At 40.2% G+C, this 22,623-nt stretch overlaps 2 protein-coding genes across 40 annotated transcripts in view; one reads left to right on the forward strand and one right to left on the reverse strand.

The window, feature by feature from the left end:
* SDCCAG8 (SHH signaling and ciliogenesis regulator SDCCAG8) overlaps positions 1-17,320 on the reverse strand; it is a 97,278-nt gene extending 79,958 nt beyond the window's left edge. For all 9 annotated transcript variants that reach the window (XR_014943900.1, XR_014943899.1, XM_085541257.1 and 6 more), the window contains exons 1-10: positions 17,148-17,320; positions 11,129-11,308; positions 10,911-10,993; positions 9,383-9,496; positions 8,853-8,978; positions 8,438-8,566; positions 6,645-6,709; positions 4,356-4,544; positions 2,260-2,398; positions 179-331 (exon numbers count right to left, since the gene is read on the reverse strand). Coding sequence is in view for 7 of the 9 variants with exons in the window: in XM_085541257.1 (XP_085397383.1) it covers positions 179-331; positions 2,260-2,398; positions 4,356-4,544; positions 6,645-6,709; positions 8,438-8,566; positions 8,853-8,978; positions 9,383-9,496; positions 10,911-10,993; positions 11,129-11,308; positions 17,148-17,214 (1,245 nt within the window). In the remaining 2 variants the exon portion in view is untranslated. The remainder of the gene's footprint in view (positions 1-178; positions 332-2,259; positions 2,399-4,355; positions 4,545-6,644; positions 6,710-8,437; positions 8,567-8,852; positions 8,979-9,382; positions 9,497-10,910; positions 10,994-11,128; positions 11,309-17,147) is intronic.
* Positions 17,321-17,681: 361 nt separating this feature from the next.
* The window catches only part of CEP170 (centrosomal protein 170), an 80,610-nt gene continuing 75,668 nt past the window's right edge, over positions 17,682-22,623 (forward strand). For 30 of the 31 annotated variants that reach the window (XM_015857624.3, XM_015857627.3, XM_015857631.3 and 27 more), the window contains exon 1: positions 17,682-17,878. The gene's annotated coding sequence lies outside the window, so the exon portion shown is untranslated. Of the gene's footprint in view, positions 17,879-18,911; positions 18,930-22,623 lie in introns of those variants that run through there. The other variant, XM_015857626.3, reaches the window with a different exon arrangement.

Genomic DNA, 22,623 nt, shown 5'->3' on the forward strand with positions numbered 1-22,623 from the left:
CCTAAGTAATATTCCTAATATATGAAACCAGGAACAAATCATGCTTTAAAGGAGTGGTAGAATAGATTTACTGAGCTCTAAAATCCAAAATAGAAACAAAATAAAGGATACCCAAACAGAACGTTTAGAGAAATTTTACACTCCTCCTATATACAAATAGGAAAAATCATATGCATACCATTGCTGCCATGTTCTCCCTTTCTTTCTTCATTTCTTCCCGCAGAGCATCTTTTTCTTCAGTCCTCTTATTGAGCTGGATAGCTAACTCCTTTTCAAGACGATTCTTCTGGCGCTCCAACTCACTTTTCAGTTGCTCACACTGAACTAGAGCCTAAATAAAGAAAAAAAAAGTTTTTGTATTTTAAGTAAGAGCAACCTGAAACCTTAAATTATTGCAATATGTATCTAATGTCTTCAGAGAAACCAATTTGCTATTAGAAAGGATGTTTTTTTTCTCGTGTTTTCTTTTTTTTTTTTTTATAATGTTTTTTTACTTTCTAACATAGCTATTACGATGCCTATGCAATCCTACCATATTAACATCTAGAATAGGACTAACAAATTGAAAACAGATGTATGTTTATTTGTATAAACATAACCTGCTGTGATCTGTAATTCTAAATGCATTTCTAAATGCATTTAGAAGTCAGGGCAAAGAAGAAAGCACTCACAAGGTATATTTTTCCAAATAAGAAGCTGTTCTTCTACAGCTGATTATTTGCCTTTCATTTAAAACTCCTGAATGCACATCTGTAGAACCAGCCTCCAATACCCAACTCCTTGCAAACTCCGCTGTTTTAACTATGTGAGTGGTTCAAAAAGTTATTCTATGTGGAACACACTCCTGGATTTATTGCAGCTAAGCAAGTTTAGCCTTTCCAGATCTTCTCCTGGCTCTAAGAAACACAAACAACTGAAAAACGGGGAAAAAAAACCCACAATGCTTTTAAACAATAAGTACCCAAGGTTAGATAGACTGACAGGACAATGAAATTGTAATACATTGGGCTTCTAAATGCTATGCCCTCATATTTCTCAGGTGGAATTTTTTAAGTGAATCTTTGATACCTACAAAAACAAACAGCCAATTTTTGCTTACCAGGATAAATAGTACTATTTGTAAAACCAAAACAAATAAAATAAAAACACTGACCAAAGAAAAATCCACCACACAGAGCTGCTTTTCTTATATGGGAGAAACAGTGTAGATACAAAGATCCGTTTCATTACAGATTCTACTTATCTGTCTTAAAACATTACTAATGTGAACTAAACTGACTCATCACCTCTCTGTTGAGTAAAAACTCAGAGCTGTAATAACCACATCTAACAAGTACGTAGGATTTCAAGGTCTTACTATATATTCTCCTACAAATCACAGACTCTATACACACATCCCTATAATACTGGATAAATACTATCAACCACTATTGCTTCGTTGGTCATTAGAATAATGATATAAACCTTACCCAATATTAAAAACAGAGGCACTTCATTAAAAACAAGTATACTTAAAAAACAAACAGTGATTCAAAAAAATAAAAATATCCCCAAACCACAACCTCTCAATTCCATAGTAATTCACTAATAATACAGTAGATGTCACTAAATCTCAAGGAAATAATTTAGATCAATATTAGTTACGCTAGCCCTAGTTCCTGTAATAAGCATTAGATCAAAACTGGTTTTGCCATTATTATTTACCCAGTGCCAAGATTTTGATAAAGATAGCATTTATATAGGACTTCTCATCTTCAGAGTTATGATAACTAATCAGTTCTTGCTTCACACTCATCAGAGGAAAAAAATAATTGTTTGTAAACGTTTCAATTATCCTTTCAGGAGACGTTCAGACATGTAGTATTACCTGTGTGACCTACTGTAGGGTACTGTTTTAGCAGGGGGGGTTGGACACAATACTCTCTTGTTGTCTATTCCAACCTCCGTGATTTTGTGATTACAATTATCTTCCTGTATGCTGTGAATGCATTTGAAAATAATACCTTTCAGTTTTTATCACCTAGCTCTGAAACCACTTCAGAACTTAAATAATGGCCTCAGAATGCAACACATCCCGCAGCTTTGGATGACAACTTAAGAATCCAGAGTTCATGTTACTACTCAGAATTATTCACTGTTTGAACCCACCACATTTGTAATAAAGGTTTTATGCATGCATCTCTCATTAGCTTGCAAAGTAATTCATATTTACAGGAGTTCTGAATACTCAAAAGCTCTAATTTTTTTTTATGACTTTACCTTTGTTTTTTCTAAATTGGCCTCTTCTGTCATTTGCACAGCTTGTTTAACTTGCTCATATGCATTACATTCTCTTTCCTGCATCTCTTTCATGTTCCTCCTTACTGAAACAAGTGCATCCATCAAATCATCTCTTTCTCTGCATATGAAGACAAGAAAAAATACATTTCTTCTGTATCTTCTCATAAGCAGGGAAAAAAAAGCAGGTGTATCAGATGAACAGACATTAACAGATAAAACTTATATTTACAGATAAAAGGCCAAAGTGCTAAGCAAAGCAAAACTAAAACCAGTATGGGGTAAGCATAAAAGACAGAATACTCTTAGTATAGGCTGAGTTGATAGTATCTATCACTTGCTACTGGTCTTATTTTTCAGAAGGATGGACTGTTAGGGAAGCTACCAGTAAAACTGGCAGAACTTAGGTCATGAAGGTATTGAAGCAGAGTAACTTTCTAGTCACATTACAAAATATGATCCATGTTAAAAAAAAACCTTTATAAAATATCAGAACAAAGCAGTACAGCATTACCCTGTCATTACATGTAAAACAGGAAGAAAAAAAGAATTAAAAGAAAGGATTTAGGTTCCAAAAATAATTCAGATTGCTGAATACATCAAGAAATTAGTAGCTTTTTGCTGCACACTATAACTCAGCTAAAGACAAAGACTCCTGGATTCTCCTCCTCTGCACAACTTCTTTATTAAAAAAATACTGAGCTCTATACTAAGCAGAGTACCAAAACCAGTAAAGTCACGATACTTAAACTTTTCATTATTTCTCATATACTAAATGCTTTTCAGTTCTGAGACAATAATTGCCTTCATCTATTTAAAATACAACTAGATTCTGACTGAAAATTGCTGCTGTTTTATCTGTGCATCTGTTTCATTGAATGATAATACAGTTCTGTCTATTCATTTTAGCAGCATTTGGACAAACTACTTAGACCCTTTGAAAATATTTACTGTACTATCTTTGTTTTAGTAAGTTCCACCAAAGATGTTGATTTCAGATGTTGAGAGATGATTTAAGAGGAAGAAATAAAGCAGCTCAAATCTTTTGTTTCAAAGTACCCTGTAACACAAGGTGACAAAAATGTACCAGCTGAGTTTCCACAGTTTCTGTGACAAATAGTTACTTTAACAAAGAAAAAGAAAGAGATCCAGAAACAGGATTTTTCAGCAACAGAGAGAGCTTTCCCAGAAAATTCTTGGACTTGTGACAACAGAAAAATACATCAATCCTCCCAACAACCATATAATACGTAGAGATCACATCCATTTGTAAAAAGGCATGTATTATTCCCCTTCAAAATTCTCACTTCTAACTGACCGACTATGTCCTCTCCAGAAGACTCATTCTAAAACGCTGGAAATCCTAAGAAGTTTCATGTACCTGGCAATAGACAGATGGCTGTTTGACAAACTTTGAGAAAGCTGCAGTATTCTGACACTATTACTAACAAGTAAAAACTGAGATTTCTGAAGATAGATAGACTAGCTGCATTTCTTCTAAAAAATAAAAATAAAATAAAAATGTTAAAGCTGCTGGAATTTCTGAATTACTATATCTCATTACAAACCGCATATTTTATGTTCAGTCCATACAGTTGTTATTTTCTAAACCCTTTAAATACAAGCCACAATTTAAAAATGAGTGCTAAAAATAATTTCATTTTTTTCTGATTCAAAGGAAGTTGCTTCAAATTAGTTAGCAAAATTTTCTGTCCCAAACTCTGGAGCTATTAAACACAGTCAAGAAGAAAAGAGATTTCTCTGACAGAGTGAAAGGTTTGCTTGTAAAATTAGTGCAATAAGTACGATCTACCAGCAGCCTGCTGGGGGATCCCCCAGGGGACTGCAGTTATTAGATACAGACTAACTTCCTTTTGCATTTCAAATAAGAAGAAAACTACCATGGATTTCCCAATGGCTGTGACCACTCATTCTGCCACCATTTTTCACATTACAATCTGAACTTGGGACTCCACTGCCCTATAAATGCCTCTTCAAATACAACCAAACATTATGATATATGTGGACTAATGTAAGCAACTGTTATTTCACGAGAAATTAAATATTCCCAAACTTACTTTGTTACTCTCTCAATGACCTGCACATGAACATTAGAATGTGTCTGTGCAAGAATTGCCTCCTGCTGTGCACATTTCAGACAAAGACCACCAACTCGACTAGAATTTGTGGCTGAAACCAGCGATTTCTGGTGTTTCAGCCTTGCTTCCAAATCTTCACATGTCTTCCGAGATTCTGAAAGGTGTTTCCTAGAAGAAATAACAAACATATTGGAGCACCACTTGAACATTTGTAGAAGCTATGTTTATATGAAATATATAATGCAAAATATATAAATGCAAAAAACGAGCTGTAAGAATCTCTGCAATGTACATTATTTTACACATTTCAATAGCCTATGGAAAATCTTAACAGTGAAATAGCAGTCAAACTGTCCCAACGAAATTCAATTGTGTCTTCTACTGTGACAGAAAATAGTAAAGCCACATGGGAAATTTTAGATGAAACTTGTAGTCTTACATTTTTCCTGAACAGAAAAAAAGGATTCATTATCAAAAGGATCTTGGTAAATGCATTTATGCAACAGCTGTGCAAATATTTCGATATCTTAATAATATCCACTTTTATCCTGCTCTTATTGCAAATATTATCGGTAGTTCCTCATTTCTACTCTACTCTCAAATTAGCCACCATGTGACAATACACTTCGTAGAGAAAATCCAGCACGTTCACTTTGACACTCTCAGGACAAACTCGTGGTAAAACCCAACTCCAGAAAACCAGGGTAAGCTCTCTTCTTCTCACTAAAATTTCTACCAGGTTCTATGCAGAATTTTCTCTAGAATTTCCAAGCATCTGTCAGACCAGGAAGAACTCAGTAAAAATGCTGACATCAGGTAGTTCCAGACAAATGCACAGTGCGCACATAAAGATCTATCTGACAAGTTGTGCAATGAATCCAAAGCTTTTGGTTTGTTATGCAGACCATCTGGGCAGCATATACATAGCAAGTCTGACACATTCTGGCTGCATTGGATTTACCGAGCACACGATATGTATGCTGTATGCACGTATATTTCCTTCTGGGAAAACTTCTGTGTACTTTTTCCTATTTTCATAGCAGACCTATTAAACAGAATACACTATAACCTGGATGCAATTTGCCCTGGGTATATCCTTAGACAGTCATGGTACAACAGACCTATTAGTAAGAAATCCAGGGCAGAAACTAATGAGACCTATGTAATTCACAGAGACAGCTCCATCTGAAAATAGTACAATCTCGCACACACACACACAAAAAAAAAAATCACCAGATCTCAAGTGTTTCAAAGTGCTTACACTGTCAAAGATCACAGCCCTTAGGAGAAAGTGAGAAGTTTTGAAAAGTACCTTTAGAAGTTTTCAGATCATTTTCAAGCTCTAATCTTTCCTTTTGAATATGTTTAACACTTTAAGCCAAGGGGGAAAAAAGCCAAGAGACTGGGTAGCTGAGATTAAAGATTCTCCTATACTTTGACTAGCACAATTGCTTTGTACATTTATTATTTCACTACTGCAGATGGCATATTTAAACCAGTAACTCATTTTGCAAACATATGCATGTAGAATTGTGTAATTGTAGACATATTAGATTAGAAATTATTAAGGAAATAATATAATTAAACAGATTCAACAGCAGTATCATGAATGCAAGTACACAAGGAGAAGTTTATTCCAGAACACGAAATCCTACGGCACTGGCCTCTACCTCTGGTTTCTGCTGTCAATAACAAAACCACTCATTCTGAGCACATGACTTATTTTCAAATATTTTTACTTTTAAAAGATATGCAGGTTACATGACTGGAAACACAGCATGCATACCTCAAAACTACGTTGTCCTGTGCCAAAATTGTTATGTGGCCTAAACTAGCACAAAGATTCCTAAAATTTTTGATACCAGATATTAGAAGAAGGTTAATGGTGAAAGAGCTCACTCGGGTTAAAAAGTCAGCTGCTTTTTACTTTGTTTGGATTATCGGAACAGACACGGAGTCTCCATAAGGAAACTGGACAAAAAAGGATAAAGAGATTTAATATGAAGTTTTGAGGTTCAGGAACATCTGTAAATACAACAACTTGACATAACACACATATTGCCATAAAATAACAATGCATTCAAATAAATTATTTGAGAAAATACAAGTAAATCCTATAAAACCAGCTTTCAGGCAATGTACTTGAAAACATCATATTTAGTATTTAAGCACACTGTTATTTAAATTCAAATGAAGGATGCTTCCTGTTAGGAGATGATAATATTTCTTCAATCATAATTTTAACATATAATAAACATTTCACTTTACCTTAGAGATTGTACTTGCGCATCCAAGATACTGATTTTGTCCTGATAAAGAAGTTTTAGTTTCTCCTTTAGAAAAGACGGGAGAAGAAAAAACAACAAATAATTGTGTCTTTTGGTTTGTTCCTTAGATGGTCTTTACATATAAATCTAGACATTAACCACATTTATTCCATTCACCTGAAGATATAAACCTGTTAAATCACTTGACTCAGAGAAACCTAAGAATTTCACATTTTTGTTACAGTTCACAACATAAATAAACCTCACATTTTCTTAGTTCTACACAACTTGACAGTTCTTCATATGGTATAAATTGCTATAGCTCCACATATTTCAGCCATCTACAACAATTAATGATCTTATCTCAGTTTTCCTTTCACTCTCCCAACAACCCTGCAGAAATAAAAGATTCTTCAAGTAGAGTAGCTATTTTTTCATAATATAATAATATGCTCCTCCCTACCTGGTACTCCTATTACAAAGAAACAAATAAATCAACCACGGTAGTGATAAAATACAATGGTGATAACAAGACAAAGAAAGCATCAGAGATCTAGCTCACTATGATGCTTAGAAAGAAGTCAGAATCAATATGATACTCCTACTTTAAATATTACTGAGGAAAAAATGCATTTAGTGTAAAATACTAGCTTTCAAATTGGTGTTATTAATAATTGAATGCGTTTTCAGCTGAATGTGCCACAAGCATGATGAAAAGCATACCAAAACTTTCAATTAAGACTGTTCTTCTCCCAAAATATGGTGTCATGATTTTGTAATTTTTGCTATTGGTACTCCACATCATAACATCATATGGAGCAAAGAACTACACGTCCCAGAGGACCTCACAGTCAGAGAGGAAAATACGTCATGGAAGTGACGCTCACTCTCTCTCACTGCCTGACAGTGGGTGTAGGTGTGCTTCCAAGCCATGCACCTTCGATTTCAAAGTAGGTTTCTCAGTCTTCGGAAACTTTTCTCTCTTATTTTACTTGATTTATTAGCTTAAATTTCAATGAGATTGTATTATACTGTGTTATCTTGCATTCTGATATCATTGTTAGTAAAATAAGTTTCCCACCTTAGGCCGTTGCTGCTGCTCTTTTTGTTTCCTTGAGCCCAGCTCCCACCTCCCTGTCCCTTTTCCATTCCCATTTTTAGGGTCCAGGGAGCCCTACTGGCCCCCTGCCACGGATGTGGATTGATCTAAATAACTCTGTGACAGATGGCAATGTCACCCAGTTCCTTTAGAGCAAGTGCATCTAGACTACCATCCCAAACTAAAGAAACAGGATAGGCACTACAATAGCTCTGAATCACTAAAGGTTTTTGGTTCTCTAAAAGCACAACAAGCATAATTCAGATTAGAGATGACAGACTGAGCAAAACCATTTTTGTACCCTACTGACCCTGCTCTGCTCCAGAGTAGGAAGTCTCATTGCAAACATGCTTGTCTGGAGGCCCACTTAAAACATAGCAGCTAGTTTCTGTTTATGGATTGTATTACTGCCAAGAATCTCTAAAGTACAGCAGAGCCATCACTGACCTGATATTCTTGAACCAAGATTTACCTCTTGGAAATCAACACCTGCAGCTACAGCCTAACATCTGTGTCTAAGTGGAGAATTATATTAATTAGGGAATAACGAGGAGATGAGGTTTAAGAGAATAAAATTTGATTTCAGATTAAGGTATAGTCAACCAAAATTCCTTCCATATATCTATTACAAATCTGTAACAATAACATAGTGCTGAATGCTTTTCCAAAAGTTAAAAAAAAATCCTAACACCAACCAGTTCTACGTGCCATTTTTCTACTTCAACAGTTTTTGAAACCAAAGCTGGATCTCCGTTATGCGCTGCTGATGATGCAGGAGGCTGATGCAGTTTCAAGTCATTACACCTGGAGTTCTGATTATTTGCCTAAAATAAAAATGTAAATACTTCAATCATAATTATGCATGCTGTATTTTTAAACAATTATTAATTATGTAAATATTGAAATTTGTAATTTTAATTACAGTAAAATATATGAACCAGTAAACAAGTTCGTGAGGCTAGTGACCCATGATACCTACAGAAACTCACGTTTTCAAACTGTCATTTTGTTTTTAATTAAAATTCAGTTTGCAGATAACATGAGCCTTCCTTAATAGGAGTTAGTTCACTGAACCCTGGTTAAAACAACAACAGAGAAATAAAAACTTACCGAGGTACCTAGAAGAGCTTGTTCTCCCAAGGTATATCCATCAGTCAAAAATTTCAGTTTCTGATGGAGGTCCTCATTTTCAAGTATAACTACTCGAACCTGATCTTTCATCTCAGACAATTCCTCCTGTGAGACAGAGAAACTGCATGTAAAAGGTTCCTTGAGACAATCATCATCCTCTTAAGAACTAAGTCTAGATAAATATTGCAGCCTTTTCAAACAAAATAAGAACACTCAAAAAAGAGTCGTTGCCATATGGAAATTTAAGATACAAAATCATTTCTTAAAAAAAAAATAAATACACTTATTTGCCTTTGTAAAATGAAATAAAAACATCTTTGAAGGTCCTTAAGCACTACACAAACACTACACAAACTTCATGCGTGACAAAGCTCAGTGTTTATTGAACTGTGGTTCACTCATTTTTTGATCATTAAAGCAATTTATATCAAGACTAAGAGCAAGCTTTTTTTTAAAGGAACTCTTCATAATTGGGGGATCAGGATTTCAATAGTTGAAATATGTAATACCTTGCAAAACTTCACTTCTGCTTCTAAATGGTTAATGTACTGAGACTGATCATTAATTCTAGGAATAAGATCAGAAGGGTCTGGTAAGTCTTCTGTTGTAGCTTCAGGGGTTTTCTGAAGGAAGCAAAGAACAGTATGCGTTATTTTCTGGTTTACCAATTACTGCAATAAGAAGTCACTTGCACACAGAATACAGCTTATGCTTAATAAAAGAAATACACACCCCACTAAGTACCAGGTCATGAGAAAGGGAGAAACAGCAAGAACTTCTAATCTTCAGTTCAAAATGTAAATACACCACTTCTGCCAAAATATATTATGGCTTGAATAAGCACATCTATAGAAAATAACCACCAACCAATGCCCAAATGAAATTCACACACTATTTATTATTCATTTTAGACAAATGTTAGAGGGAATTTTCTTCTACGAAATGGATATTGAAATACCTTGAATTTTAATTGGTACGCATCAAAGGATACACCTCTAAATGTTTGTTAATAATTGCTGCAGAAATACGAGTTATGTCTGCAATTTTAATAGCCACACAGAAACACAAGAAAACATCTAACAGACATTTATCAAAGAACCTGATATTTTAAGATTCTGTAACTTCACAGCTTTTACACCAAAGAATAGTGTACAAATTAAACAAGAATGTAGATAAATCTATTATTAAAAGACCCTTAAAAATCGCAGTTGTAATGGTTTCACAAAAACAATAACCCCTCATTTATCTTTGTTGCTAGTAGTAGCAACAAAGAGTCCTTGGCTGTCTGGAAACAGAAGTAACATAGAGTTGACATTACATAAATATTTTGCGTACTGCAATTCATTCTGATCTAATTAATGAGTCTTAAAGGTCCCAGATGCAATTTTCAGGAACTAGCTGAACTGTTGGACAGTTGGATGAACACCTGCCAGATAATTTGTAATCTTTTTTCAGTATGTGATTGTTACCACTTCACTCAGAAATTTTTAATAAACATTCTGATCACAGTCAAAAGTAGCACATTATATAACAGAGGTCAAATGTTAAATTGGCACAATAACTAGATACTACTAACTACACACTGCAGGTACTTTGGAGCAGTTCTACTGCAAGAAGAATAAATTTGAAAACCCTACAATAAGGGTGTGCTTTCCATTTAGTAAAGTAACTTTTGCAGAGACCATTGCACCTTGGTACAGAGCTACCATACTTGGTGCTACAGGGATTGACCAGGCCACCAACCCCAGCCATTTCCAAAACAAAAATTTGTGGTGCAGTTAAGATGATGAGAAAAAGTAACGTGGATTGCCACCGACGCATATCATGGTCGACTAGAAGGAAATGCCTAAATCAAGTATCTGGGATTTTTTTCTGCTGTGGTCATAAACATACCAAGTTCAGATCACATCACTGAGAATCAAGATTTCAAAATGTAAAAATGGCTCAGGAGCTCCTATTCTTCCAGGGCAGTAGAAAACATATCACAGCATGCATGCCGTTCATTCAAATAACACAAAGAGATGAGAAGAAACATACTTGGAATTGCATCTTCCTTCCTGATGGAGAGGCTTCACTTTCCATCTTTTCCTGATCTTGCAACAAAATTTTAAGTTGATTAACTAGGAAGAGATTAAAAAAAAACAAAACAAAACAAAATATCACATTGGTTATAAGCAAAAATATTGATAGCATGAATGGATAAATTAATATTACTTCTAACATTTTTAAGCTATTTACCTTCAGAGTAATCTTACCAGTGTGACTGTGCTGTAGTTCCTCCCAGGGTGGATTCCCACTGTTGTCATTGCCCCTGTCCATATCATCACTGCTTTTGTCCACAGAGGACTGGTCAGATCCAACTTCATCCTTACTGTCTGCAAAATGTCTTTCGTCCAACGCATATTTCAGCTGATGGATAGTTTCATTAGCACGCTCTGTAAACAATCATATCATTAGCCACAGCAGACAACATAAAAGGAAATATTTTAAGTTGCAAAAAATTGTGAGAACTAAATGCATTCAGTGACTGTCTAACTTGACACACAAGCAAACAGCCAAAACTATGATAGGTTACAACTTGAGGAAGCAACATTTACTACATTTGCTTTCTGCAACAACCAAAAAGCAGGATCTCTGGGCTCTCGTGTAATACCAAGTCAACTCAGAAACGATCCATGCTCTCCAGCACAGCTCACAGCCATGCAGTCAAGAATGTAAGACAATATGCTTCTTTTCCATTTTTCCAAAGCAACATCACTGTCATTTGCAACTACCATTCAAAACCACCCTGAACCAAAAAGGCTTCATAGTTGCTATTAATAACTTCAAAATGAAATGAAAATCTTGTATCTATTTTGTTCATTAATCCTGCATTCTTCAACAGGTAACTCTACCATAGGACTGAAGCATACGAAGCATTTAGGTATCAATGCCTACTGAACAAGAACTTCACTATTGTGAGACGTGACTGATAAGGTAACAACTTTTATTATAGTAACTTCTATAACCAAGAAAATGGCAAGCTTTTCAGCATATATAGCTGAAATCTCTTCTTCTGTGCGTGTAATTTGTAAACTTTTACGACGTTTAAAAACAACTACCTGAAAATATGTTCTGAATATTAAAAACAAACAAAAAAAAACTTACTAGAAAGATCACTGTAAAGCATTTGCTGGTAGAATTCAAGAGACACGTCTCAGAGTAGAACAAATACTGATGGTTAAAAATATTAATAGTCCTTTCTTCGAAGCAGTAAAGTGAACAGCTACTCAAAGTCAGAACAAAAGTTAAGTACATATATCTAGCTTCACTTTATCTATCTTTCTGAAGATCAAATACATCATCTTGACTAAAGTTGGGAAATACTTTTTTTTTCCCCTGGCTATAATGGTTTACACAGTCCTTTTCTCTGCATTGCCATAACTTACCTGTAGTTCATAAAATATAAATAGGACACCAAAAACATTCTATTCAAGAACACTACTTTCATCCCAGTGTGCCACATCTCTCTCACGTTTTAGTGATGCTAGTTTTTCATAGAAGCACTTGCTGCTTCTCACATATTAATCTTCCCACAGCACTCATTTTAAAAGCCCATTAATGTTATGACTAGCCTTAACTCTTTTGATTTTCAGGTTCTCTGTGCTTTAACCAAGTTAGTGTAAGAGAAAAAGCAAAAGCACATTTTAGACAGTCAAAATTTATATCACAACAAACCCAGACACGTTTCACAAGGCAATGGCTCAGGCAAGAGAATCTAGGTCATACATTTTTCTGTGAGTTAATGAGCATAATTAACTTATCCATTCTTAAGGATTACAGGATGTTATGAGAGTTAATTGACAAATGGTAACAGCGTCTCATTGATGCAATGACTTGAATATTTAGTAAACTACACTGCAATGAGTTGTTGCCTATAGATATTCCCTGGCAGATAGAGTACTACATGGAGAGTCATTCTGTAACTGTAACAAGTAGGGAAAAACAAACAAACAAACAACAAAACAAAGTACAGGTCCATGCATATGTTTTCTTCCATAAAATAAACTGGGCAGGAGTAGTAGTGAAACATAATAACAATATGAGCTGTGACACACTGATGTCTGCTTTTCTTGGCTAAACGTTTCCTGTCTCCGGAAGAGTATCCCCACATTTTTGAAAGCTTCATTAATATTTGATAAAGTTGCTTCAATGCTGGCTGGTTTCATAACTAAAAAGGCTGCTGCCATAAGCAAAAAGCTCACTACTGGGAAAGTGGGAATTAGGAGCTTCCAGCACCAAACAGCTCACATTCATTTGAGTAAGAGCTGATCTGGACACATAGAAGGCAAAACGTTTAATTTTTTCTAAGAACATCATTTAGGGCACTAGATAAGATAATAAACATTAACAAATGGGAACGTACACATTTGTTGCTTTTATCAATGTAAAAATGTTCTTCCTAAACATGGAAGAAGCAGAAAAAAATGCTTCCATATCTAAAATTCAACTGTCATTTTCTGCATTTAAAGAGACTATACAAACAATATCTGAGAACATATTGCTGTTGTGGGATAAAATGTCACTAATGTGTTACCTCCCATAGGTAGAGCTAAGGATATAGACGAACCGCAGCACGGCTGAGGTTGAAAGGCACCTCTGGAGGCCAGCTGGTACAACCTCCAGCACAGACACCACATCCAGGTGGCATTCAAAGACCTCCACAAACAGATTCCACATGCAAAAGAGTATTGCTCGTGTTAAACATTCAGCTTTAATTGGACACAAATCAAAATGACAACACAAACTAGGATTTCTGAAAGAATCATCTCTTATATGCAGATACTACCAACGGAGGGGAAAGAAAGCCCTGATCTATTTTTCCCCCTACACTTTTCCCCCTCCAGTGCTCATTAAGATCTTTTTTCTTTTTAAGTTGCCCACAGACATATAAAAATAATTATAATATCTCCTACACTAGCGAGGATCTGATGCATCTTTGGACTATCTATTAAAATACACACTTGAAAATCTACTTCAAAAAATACTTCATTTGTTTGCTACAATGAAATATATATAGTGTCAAAATACATATATAACTCAATTTCAGTATTTCTATACATCTCTTATCTGGACTACAAAGAAAATTCAAAAAAACAAAGCAAAACAAAACAAACATTTTATTTCCTGATAATGCTTTCTGGTTTTCAGTATTGAGTGGTCATGGCACCAAACCTGCTGGAGGTCAAGGAGCGTTTGAACAGCACTCTCAGACACAAGGTTTGGAGTGCAGGTGGGGTGTGTGGAAGCTGGAGCTGGGCTCAGTGGTTCCCTGGGGTCCCTCCCAAATTGGGATGTTCCATGATCCTACCGTCACAAAAAAATACAAGCCAGCAACAAAACCCAGCATGTCTTTGGGGGGAAAAAAGAACTAAAATTGTGAGAACAATATGTCACTGAAGGGAAAACAAGAAAAACAGAGAAGGCATTGAACCCTGTTTGCACTGCCTAAACAAAAGATGTTTTTTCAGGCACTGCCCAAGACGGTCTATGAAGAGCAATTCTCCAAATGAAAGCAAAGTTACCTCATTCATGAACTCGGAAGTGCCACAGAAAATACTCTAAGACCTAATGGAGAGCTTAGCAAAGGAACCAACCATCCAGAACAACAAAATTGGCTGCGAGACATGGAAAAAACTCCAGCTGGTAGAAGTGTTAAGGAACAGACACTGAAAGAAAATAACTACAACTCTGCAAAAAATGTTGCTTTTACTATTATCTAAGGACAACTGTCCAGTTTGTTTTTAATAAGACTGAAATGTAACTGGTAATATTTAAAATATGTACTGGACAGAGGAGCGACTGAAGGAACTGGGGCTGTTCAGACTGGGGAAGAGGAGGCTGAGGGGAGGAGACCTTATTGCTCTCTTCCAATATCTGAAAGGTGCTCACAGTGAGAGTGGGGTTGGTCTCTTCTCACTGGTGACAGGACGCAAGGAAATGGCCTCAAGTTGCGCTAAGTTTAGTTTGGATATCAGGAAAAACTTCTTTACAGAAGGGTTGGGAAGCACTGGAATAGGCTCCCCAGGGAGGTGGTTGAGTCACCATCCCAGGGTGTGTTTAAAAATCATTTGGATGTGGTGCTCAGGGACATGATTTAGCAGAGGGTTGTTAGTTAGGGTGATTAGGTTGTGGTTGGACTCGATGATATCAAAGGTCTTTTCCAATCTGAGTGATTCTATGGTTTTCACAGGTTGATAAAAACAACTCTCTTGCAAAAATGATTTGCACTCCCCAGACTATTTTGTAGTATTGAAGCATGACAGCTAGAACTGATTCTTTTTTCCCCATTCAAACAGTAGTGCTCATGACACTGACAGAGCAGAAGGCTCGCAGGACATTCACATCCTGACCACCAGATTTTGGTAATTAATGCGACTACAACAGCACAGCTCTTAGTCTACAGTAGGAAATACCTTTCTTCCCCTAGGGGTAATTTTTAAATAGAAATTCTATTACCTCCTGAGTACTTGGAAGTTAATTTGAAATAGTTTCAATTGTGTGTAAGTTTACATAGTAACCTAATAAACCCACTGTACAAATACCACCCTCCTGGAGTTCCACATTACACACAATGATAAAGACCATAATCATACAAAGTCTCATCAGGAAAATCCCTGCTCCAAGGCCTTTACTACCTCCATCAGAAATCCCTCTGCTGGGCTCTAGGACAGCTTATTTCTCAGTCACACTCAGTCTGGCTTTCTGCCTTCTGGCTGTTGTAATTGGCTTGTTGAACGCTTGAACCTCCCTACAAACCAGTCTTCTGAGGCAACTCTCTTTACAACAAAGGACACTGCACTGAAAAGGAACTGGTAATTTATACACCTTTTCATCATATCAAATAGGGCCATAAAATGATTCTTCTGAAGTCCAGAACGGATGGTATTAACCTCCTGCCATGTATCAGCCTGCATCCAAGAGGAATTGTTGTGATGCATCAGATCGCAGATACATAAGATCAAGAACTGCACTTCAGGATTGCTGTATATCAAAAATATTTCAGGCAGCTTGGTGTAACCACTGTATGCACATATTCCAAGACGCACCAGCAGGATGCAGGTTGAACAGAGCAATGCTGTGTACTCTAAAAGTTAAACACATCAACACACCTCCATAGGTGAGGATAAACACAAGAAATCTGCCATCTTCACCACCTGCACATCAGCCCATTGGGCTTCGCAGTGATTGAATAGCCCAGTATTAACTGAGCTTCAACACCTAAAAAGATAAGGCAAGTCGAGCACATCAGAACTAAAGAACAGAACAGGCTTGGGGCAGAGTGGCTGGAAAGCTGCATGGAGGAAAAGAACCTGGAAACATAAGTCAACAGCTGGCTGAACATGAGGCAGCAGTATGCTCAGGTGGCTAAGACCAATGGCTTGTATAAGAAATAGTGTTACTAGCAGGAGGAAGGAAGTGATAAGTCTCTCTGTACTGAGCTCTGTGAAAGCCACAACTTGAGTGATGAGGTCAGTGCTGGGTCCCTCAGTAAAAGGCCCTGGAGCACGTCCAGGGAAGTGCAACAAAGTTGTAAGGGGTCTGGAACACAAATCTAACAGGGAGCAGCCAAGGTTGTTTAGTGTGGAGAAGAGGAGGCTCAGGGGTGACCTCATCACTCTCAGCAACTGTCTAAAGTGAGATCGTAGTGAGGAGAGGGTTGGCCTCTTCTCATGCATAACTAGTAATAGGACTAGAGGGAAGTTGCACCTGGGAAGACTCATGTTGGACATTAAGAAAAATTCACTCTCAAGACGAGTAGTAGTGCACTGGGACAGGCTGCACAAGGAGGCGGTGGAGGCATTCAGGAATTGCGTGGATGCGGCACTGAGAAACACAGTTAGTGGGATGATGGGGACAGGTTGGCAGCTGACCGGATGATCCAACAGGTCTCTTCCAACCTTAATAATTCAGTGAAGTTCGTTACAGAGCACCTCAGAAACCACCAAGAAACCTGCAACTCGTGACAAACAGCCCGTCACAGCGGTCACAGCTCACCACACGCAACACTTCCAAGTTCGTTCTAATTTCACTAGAAGCTCCGACTCCCGCGAGCACTTGATGAAAAACCCAAACCTCAGGAAAGCCACCTCGGGCCGCTACAGCGGAGCGCAGCACGGCAGCACACGGCAGCACGGCAGCAGCCGCAGCGCGTCCGACCGCCGGCGGGCTCCCACCCGGTGCCGGGCCGTGCAGGAGCGGCCCGTTCTCACCCGCCCGCAGCGCCGCGCTCACCTCGGAGCCGCGCCTGGTAGCGCTGCAGGGACTCCTCCAGGGCGGGCTGCCCGCGAGGCGCCCGCATCGGGACGCCACCGACCGCCAGGAAGGAAGGACGCGCACCGAACTTCCCGGCGCTGCCCCGCGGCACTGAAGAACCGCTACTCGCACGAGCTCCCTCCCGTTGCTACAACACCAACCACCAGCCGCACTCCGGTACACGCGGTGCGCAGCCCGCCCCCAGCCGCTCGGTGCACGCTGGGAGGCGTAGTCCCCACCCGCACTCCATGAGGCGGACCCGCACCGCTTCCCTTCCCCTCTTTGTTGTGGCTGGACGATGGCACCGCCCTCGCGCCTGCGCACTGCGCACTCCTGCCGCCCACGTCCCCGCTCCCGCAGCGGCTGATGGCGGCGCAGGCCCCGCTCGGGCCGAGGGGCGGCGCCCGCCGCGCTATTGTCTGAACGGGGCGCATGCGCGGCTCCGCTTCCCCCGGCTCTGCCCCCCGCGCCTGCGCGGCGCCGTCCGCCCTTCGCGCCCCCCCCGCATTGTGTGAGTTCGGGCGGCGCCTGCGCAGCGCGGCGCGGCTGTGCCCGTTAGCCGCTATGTGCCGGGAATAACGTTGCCGCGGTTGCCGGAGGAACGCGGAACGGAGCGCCCCGCCCAGCGGGGCCGCACGCTCAGCGAACACCCGGAGCCGCCGCTATCGGGAGCGGGTCGTCCCCACGGCGCGGAGAGCCTCCTCGGAGGGGTGAGCGGGGGAGCGGGGGGAGAAGCGGGGCCGGGGTCGCGCCGCCCATTGTGTCAGCGGGTGCCGGGCGGGCCGCGCGCCGCAACGCGGGGTCCGGTCGTAGCCGCGGGGCCCGGAGGCCGCCCCCGCCTCCATCCGCCCTCGGCATCGCGCTGGGAGGCGCGGGGCGGCGGCGGGGCGGGATGCGGTGCCGCCCCTCCGGCCCTGGCCGCCGGCACACACCCCCCGAGCTGCCGCCGCGCCTCCCTCGGGGTCCCAACGCGCCCTCGGCGGCGGTGTCCGCGCTACGGCGGTCAGCTGACGGACGGGGCGGCTGATGGAGAACGGCCGCCTGCGCCCTCTCCCCATTGTGCAGCCCGCCAGGCCAGGAGGCTCCTCTGCTCCGCGCCGTCCTCCCGTGTGTCCTCGCTTCTCCCCGCGGTGCAGCGCGGCACGGCCGCCCCCTCCTCCTCGCGGGCGGTCGGGGCCCTCACGGGGCCCGCGAAGCTCCGGGCGGGGCGGGATGGCGCGGTTACCGAAGCCCCGCAGCGCCGTGCTGCTCGATACGGCGTCACGGGCTGTGGGTGCGATGCTGCCGAACGGGAGACAAAAAGAGCAGCCCCCTTGTGACAGCCCAGGGAACACAGAGAGCAGCCGCCGCACGGCGGTGTGAAGGTGTTTTCTTTGCTGCGAATAAATATTGAAGCGGTTTGTAAGACGAAAACGTGCTGCTGGCACCGTGGTAGACAGTGGACATGGCCTTCCGAGGGCCGCTCTGACAGCGCTGCTGGCCCAGAGCTCGCCTGTGTGGGATGGGGCTCCTTGTGTAAACCGAGCTGAGGCGTGAGCGCATATGCAGCGATTTCCTGTGATTAATTTCCTCTGGGAATTGCTGTCCAGATGCTGAGGAGCCCATCCTGCGGGGAACTGAGCTGTCACCATGGGAGCTGCTCAGCTTCGAATTCTATTTAACAACGGTTCTGTCTGAAAGGGGTCACAAAGCCACCTCTGTGGGTGGGGAGAAGAGCGTGGCTGAAGGTGCATAGAAATCTATCCAAAGCAAAGCAATGAGGTATTATTGTGTTTTTTCCCTCTCGTTTCTCAACTACCTAAAAGTTATTTGTAAGGGATCGGATACAAATATTTTCTCATTCTTTTAAGAGAAATATTATGGTTTACAAGTTGTTACCAAGCTTCCTTTCTTGTGGCAGCACAGGGATTTCTTTGATGACTGTTCCAGTTGTTTTGCAGGTGCCGCCTGCCTCCCTTATCTGCTCAGGCTGAGGTTTGTGAATCAGAGTAGTTTCTCACTATCTTGTGCTTCCGGACTGTGAGAGACGTGGCAAAAAGGATTTTAACAGTTCTCTTGGTAACATATGAGCTGGAAAAGAGCCAAGTTATGAAAGGGAACTACAAAAGTTGACGTACGCTTGCAGGTGGAAGCTGAGAGAGCTTCCCTGAGTGACAAGAGCTCAATCTAATACATGGGTAGCTGCAGAAACTGATTTTGAAGTTCCATTTCCAGTTTTTGCAAACAGAGGCGAAAAGTACTTAATGTGAATGGATACCATTATGTCTGCTTGGGTCCCTAAAGAGAACTATTGCAGTATCAGCACCACCTTCCTTGGCTCTGCAGGCAGAATGACACTGGAGTGAAAACACACTAGTTTTACTTAAACCAAAAGGCCAACAGAATCTGAAATTCTGCTTTCTCAATAGAAAATGTTGGGCAGGAGAGCATCATGGCACAGATTCTTTTATCTGCTTCTGACATCTGTGAGCCGCTCTCTGTAGAACGTGCTGCTTGTTGTGCTAAATGTTGGCGTGGCTGGGACCAGGAAGCTGCAGATGAGGGAAGAAAGTCTTTTGTCTGTGAGGGATGGAGCTTCTGTCTGCTGAAGTCAGGTGCACGTCTCTTCTACAGCGTCCTATGGCTGTGCCAAGCGAGTCTGGGAGGTGTCTCTTGCTGCCTGCCAAGTTTATAATGCTCGTACAGAGCACCTGCGCTCCTTCTGGTCCTGTGGTTGTTGCTGTATCTTGCATTGTCATGTTCTTTGAACATCTTCGATGGTGTGATGTGCAGATAGCAGCTTCCTTCTGTGTGCAGCGCTCGTGCTGCTGTGGGTCAGAGACCACGCAGTGTGCTGAATGAGCCGGTTGTCCTGGGAAAAACAGAGCGTGGTCACATGGCTTGAATTGTAAGGTATAATGTATGCAAATAGGGCTGGGAGGAAAGCACAAACTACTTAATTAATCAGTTCTGTGTATGTCTGCTGTATAGACACAACAAAATATTAAAATTCCAAATGTTTGGTTCACTTTTATCATCTAGTTTCTTCCAATGTGTCCTCTTTTAAGCTGGGAGGCTGTTTTTATTTTAGAGATGCATTTATAGTTAGAGGCCATAAGACACTTTTATTTCAAATTTTGTTTGATCTTCAAAAAAATAAAACAACCAACCAACACGTATATTTTAAATTAATGTGCTTTATTTTAATCTTGCATTATGTCAAAAGCAGTTTGCCCCAGAAACTTCAAATAAAACCATCAGAGATGTTTTATTGGATGGCTCCTGATGCTGCAGTGCTTTGTTCAGGCTCTTAGATGGTTGAGTGTAAAGATGAGGCAGACTGGCACTTGCCTGTCTCACAGTGGCTGTGAATGGAGCAGTCGCACTCACTGGGTTCCCTGATGCTGTTGCCGTGGCTCTGGTACTTGGCTGAGTGTGTGAAGAGTTGATTCACGCCACTAATCCAGCAAGATTCTTTTTGTTCTGTCTGACTTTCTTTTCCCTTTTTTTCCCCTGGGTCAGCAAATTGAATTATTTGATTGTGTGGTCAGATGAGTGCTGGGGCGAGTACACAGGGTGGGGACAGCAATGTCAGGTCTGGAAGAAGGCAATATATTGCTTTTCTGGTAGCAGAGATTCATTTGGACTGCTTGGCTGACAGTCTCGTGGTTGCTGTAGAATACTGCAGACAGAAGGGGAAATGTGTATGTCCAAGAAAACAATCAGGTGACTGGTTTTAGTTTTATCAGTAGTCTTTGCTGTTCTTTATCTGTAAATGTTGGCATCTGCAATGTTCAGAACATGTAACTGGGCCAAAAAATAATGTTTCTGTATGCAAAGGGAATTGGGATGAGAAGTGGTTCTGTGAAGTGATGTGGCGTTTGCATAAGAAAATGTGTGAAGAAGTATGTGGTTTTCTTCTTTTCTTCCCTTTAAAAATTGTATTAAAGTGCTGTATGTGGAGAATTTGTTTTTACTAATTCAAAACATAAACATCTTTCATTTCTTCCCCTGAATAGAATATGTATTTTTTCCTCTGTGCATCTGATATGACAATTTTGTTTCTTCTCTTCTAGTCTCTGTAGAAATGGCTATTGAAAAACAGGCTTCCCATTAGCGAGGTGCTGTTCAGAGCTCCATCCCCACCCACTGGTGGGCCTCGCAAGCTGACTCACCGCCAGCAGCTGCAGCCCTCTTACAGTCCAAAGCTTCTTCAGTTTGTTCTGCTGTATTTATTGCAAGAATTGGGGTTATTCCTTTGCCTACTTCTTTCCAACCTTGTGAACTAAAATCTTAGTTTCATGAAGAAGTTCGAAATATAAGATGGTTGATATAATAAGATTCTGGTATTACTTTATACATCGTTCCTGAGATTCTTGTTCTCTTCCTGTTTCTTTTGGAAAGCACAGCAATTATTGATCTTCTCAGAGAATCAGAAAGAGAAGTGATCCCACTCCCTGGTGTTTCCGAGATAATTCTTTGTGCGCAGGGTGTTTTGCTGGTCTTCAGCTGTGGTTCTGCGTGCAGAAAGAGCTGAACTTGTGATCAATCCATTAGCTAACCACTGTGGTCTGGAAGAAGCAGTACAGTGAATGCATTAAATCAGATGTACTTAGGACTCATCCCTCAAAATGACACACTTAAATAATGTTCTTAATGATCTTTCTTTTTGACTGTGAATACTTGGCCTTCTAAGTAGGCATTCTCAGAAGGCCTTTTCAGTTATTGTTGTTACATTTCAAGATCCAAGAAGTCAGCATGTCCTGTCTCTTCTGTTTTCTCATGAACATTCATTTTTTCTTGCTTTCATTAATCTCACTTCTCACCCTCATCAACCACCAATGACATAACTGATAATTTAGCCTTAGGCCTCTATAAGTGCAGGAATCTTGATGTCAGCAATTATTATAATTAATTTTTATATCTTAGCTCATTAAGTGAAAGATAAAAGGAATAGTATTGTTGTTTAGTTTAACTGAATTTCTTTATTTTGTAATTGTCCTAAGAACATAAGTATGGCCGTGTTGGGTCACAATAGAGGTCAATCTAATGAAGCCTCCAGGAAGAGCTGTAAGCCAATGCCTGGCGAGAGACAAGGAAGGTGTAGGCGTGTATCATATCGTCTTTTAAAACAATGCTGGTCTCTGCATTTTCTACTTTGGAAGTAGAAAAGTCAAGTCAGGTGTGGTTTCTATTAACTGTTACTCTTTCCACTTGATTTGCATTTCTTCAGCATTGTCTTTTCAGGCAACACATTAAAATGGCCCCTTTTTGTTTTCAGACCTGTATTTTGCATAAACATTCAGCTTTATACTAGCTTAATTTAGTAACTAAAATCTTGATTTCTTACCTCTTTTCATTATTAAAGATGGGCAAATGGTTTGGGTTTTTTTTTTCTGAGGTTAATGAAGATTATGCTCACCCATTTCCTCTATATTTTATAGAGAGGAATATAAAATATATATGTGTATATGTG

This window comes from Coturnix japonica, chromosome 3 (assembly GCF_054131305.1).
Source record: "Coturnix japonica strain WE chromosome 3, WE-NBRP24, whole genome shotgun sequence".
Lineage (NCBI taxonomy): Eukaryota > Metazoa > Chordata > Aves > Galliformes > Phasianidae > Coturnix > Coturnix japonica.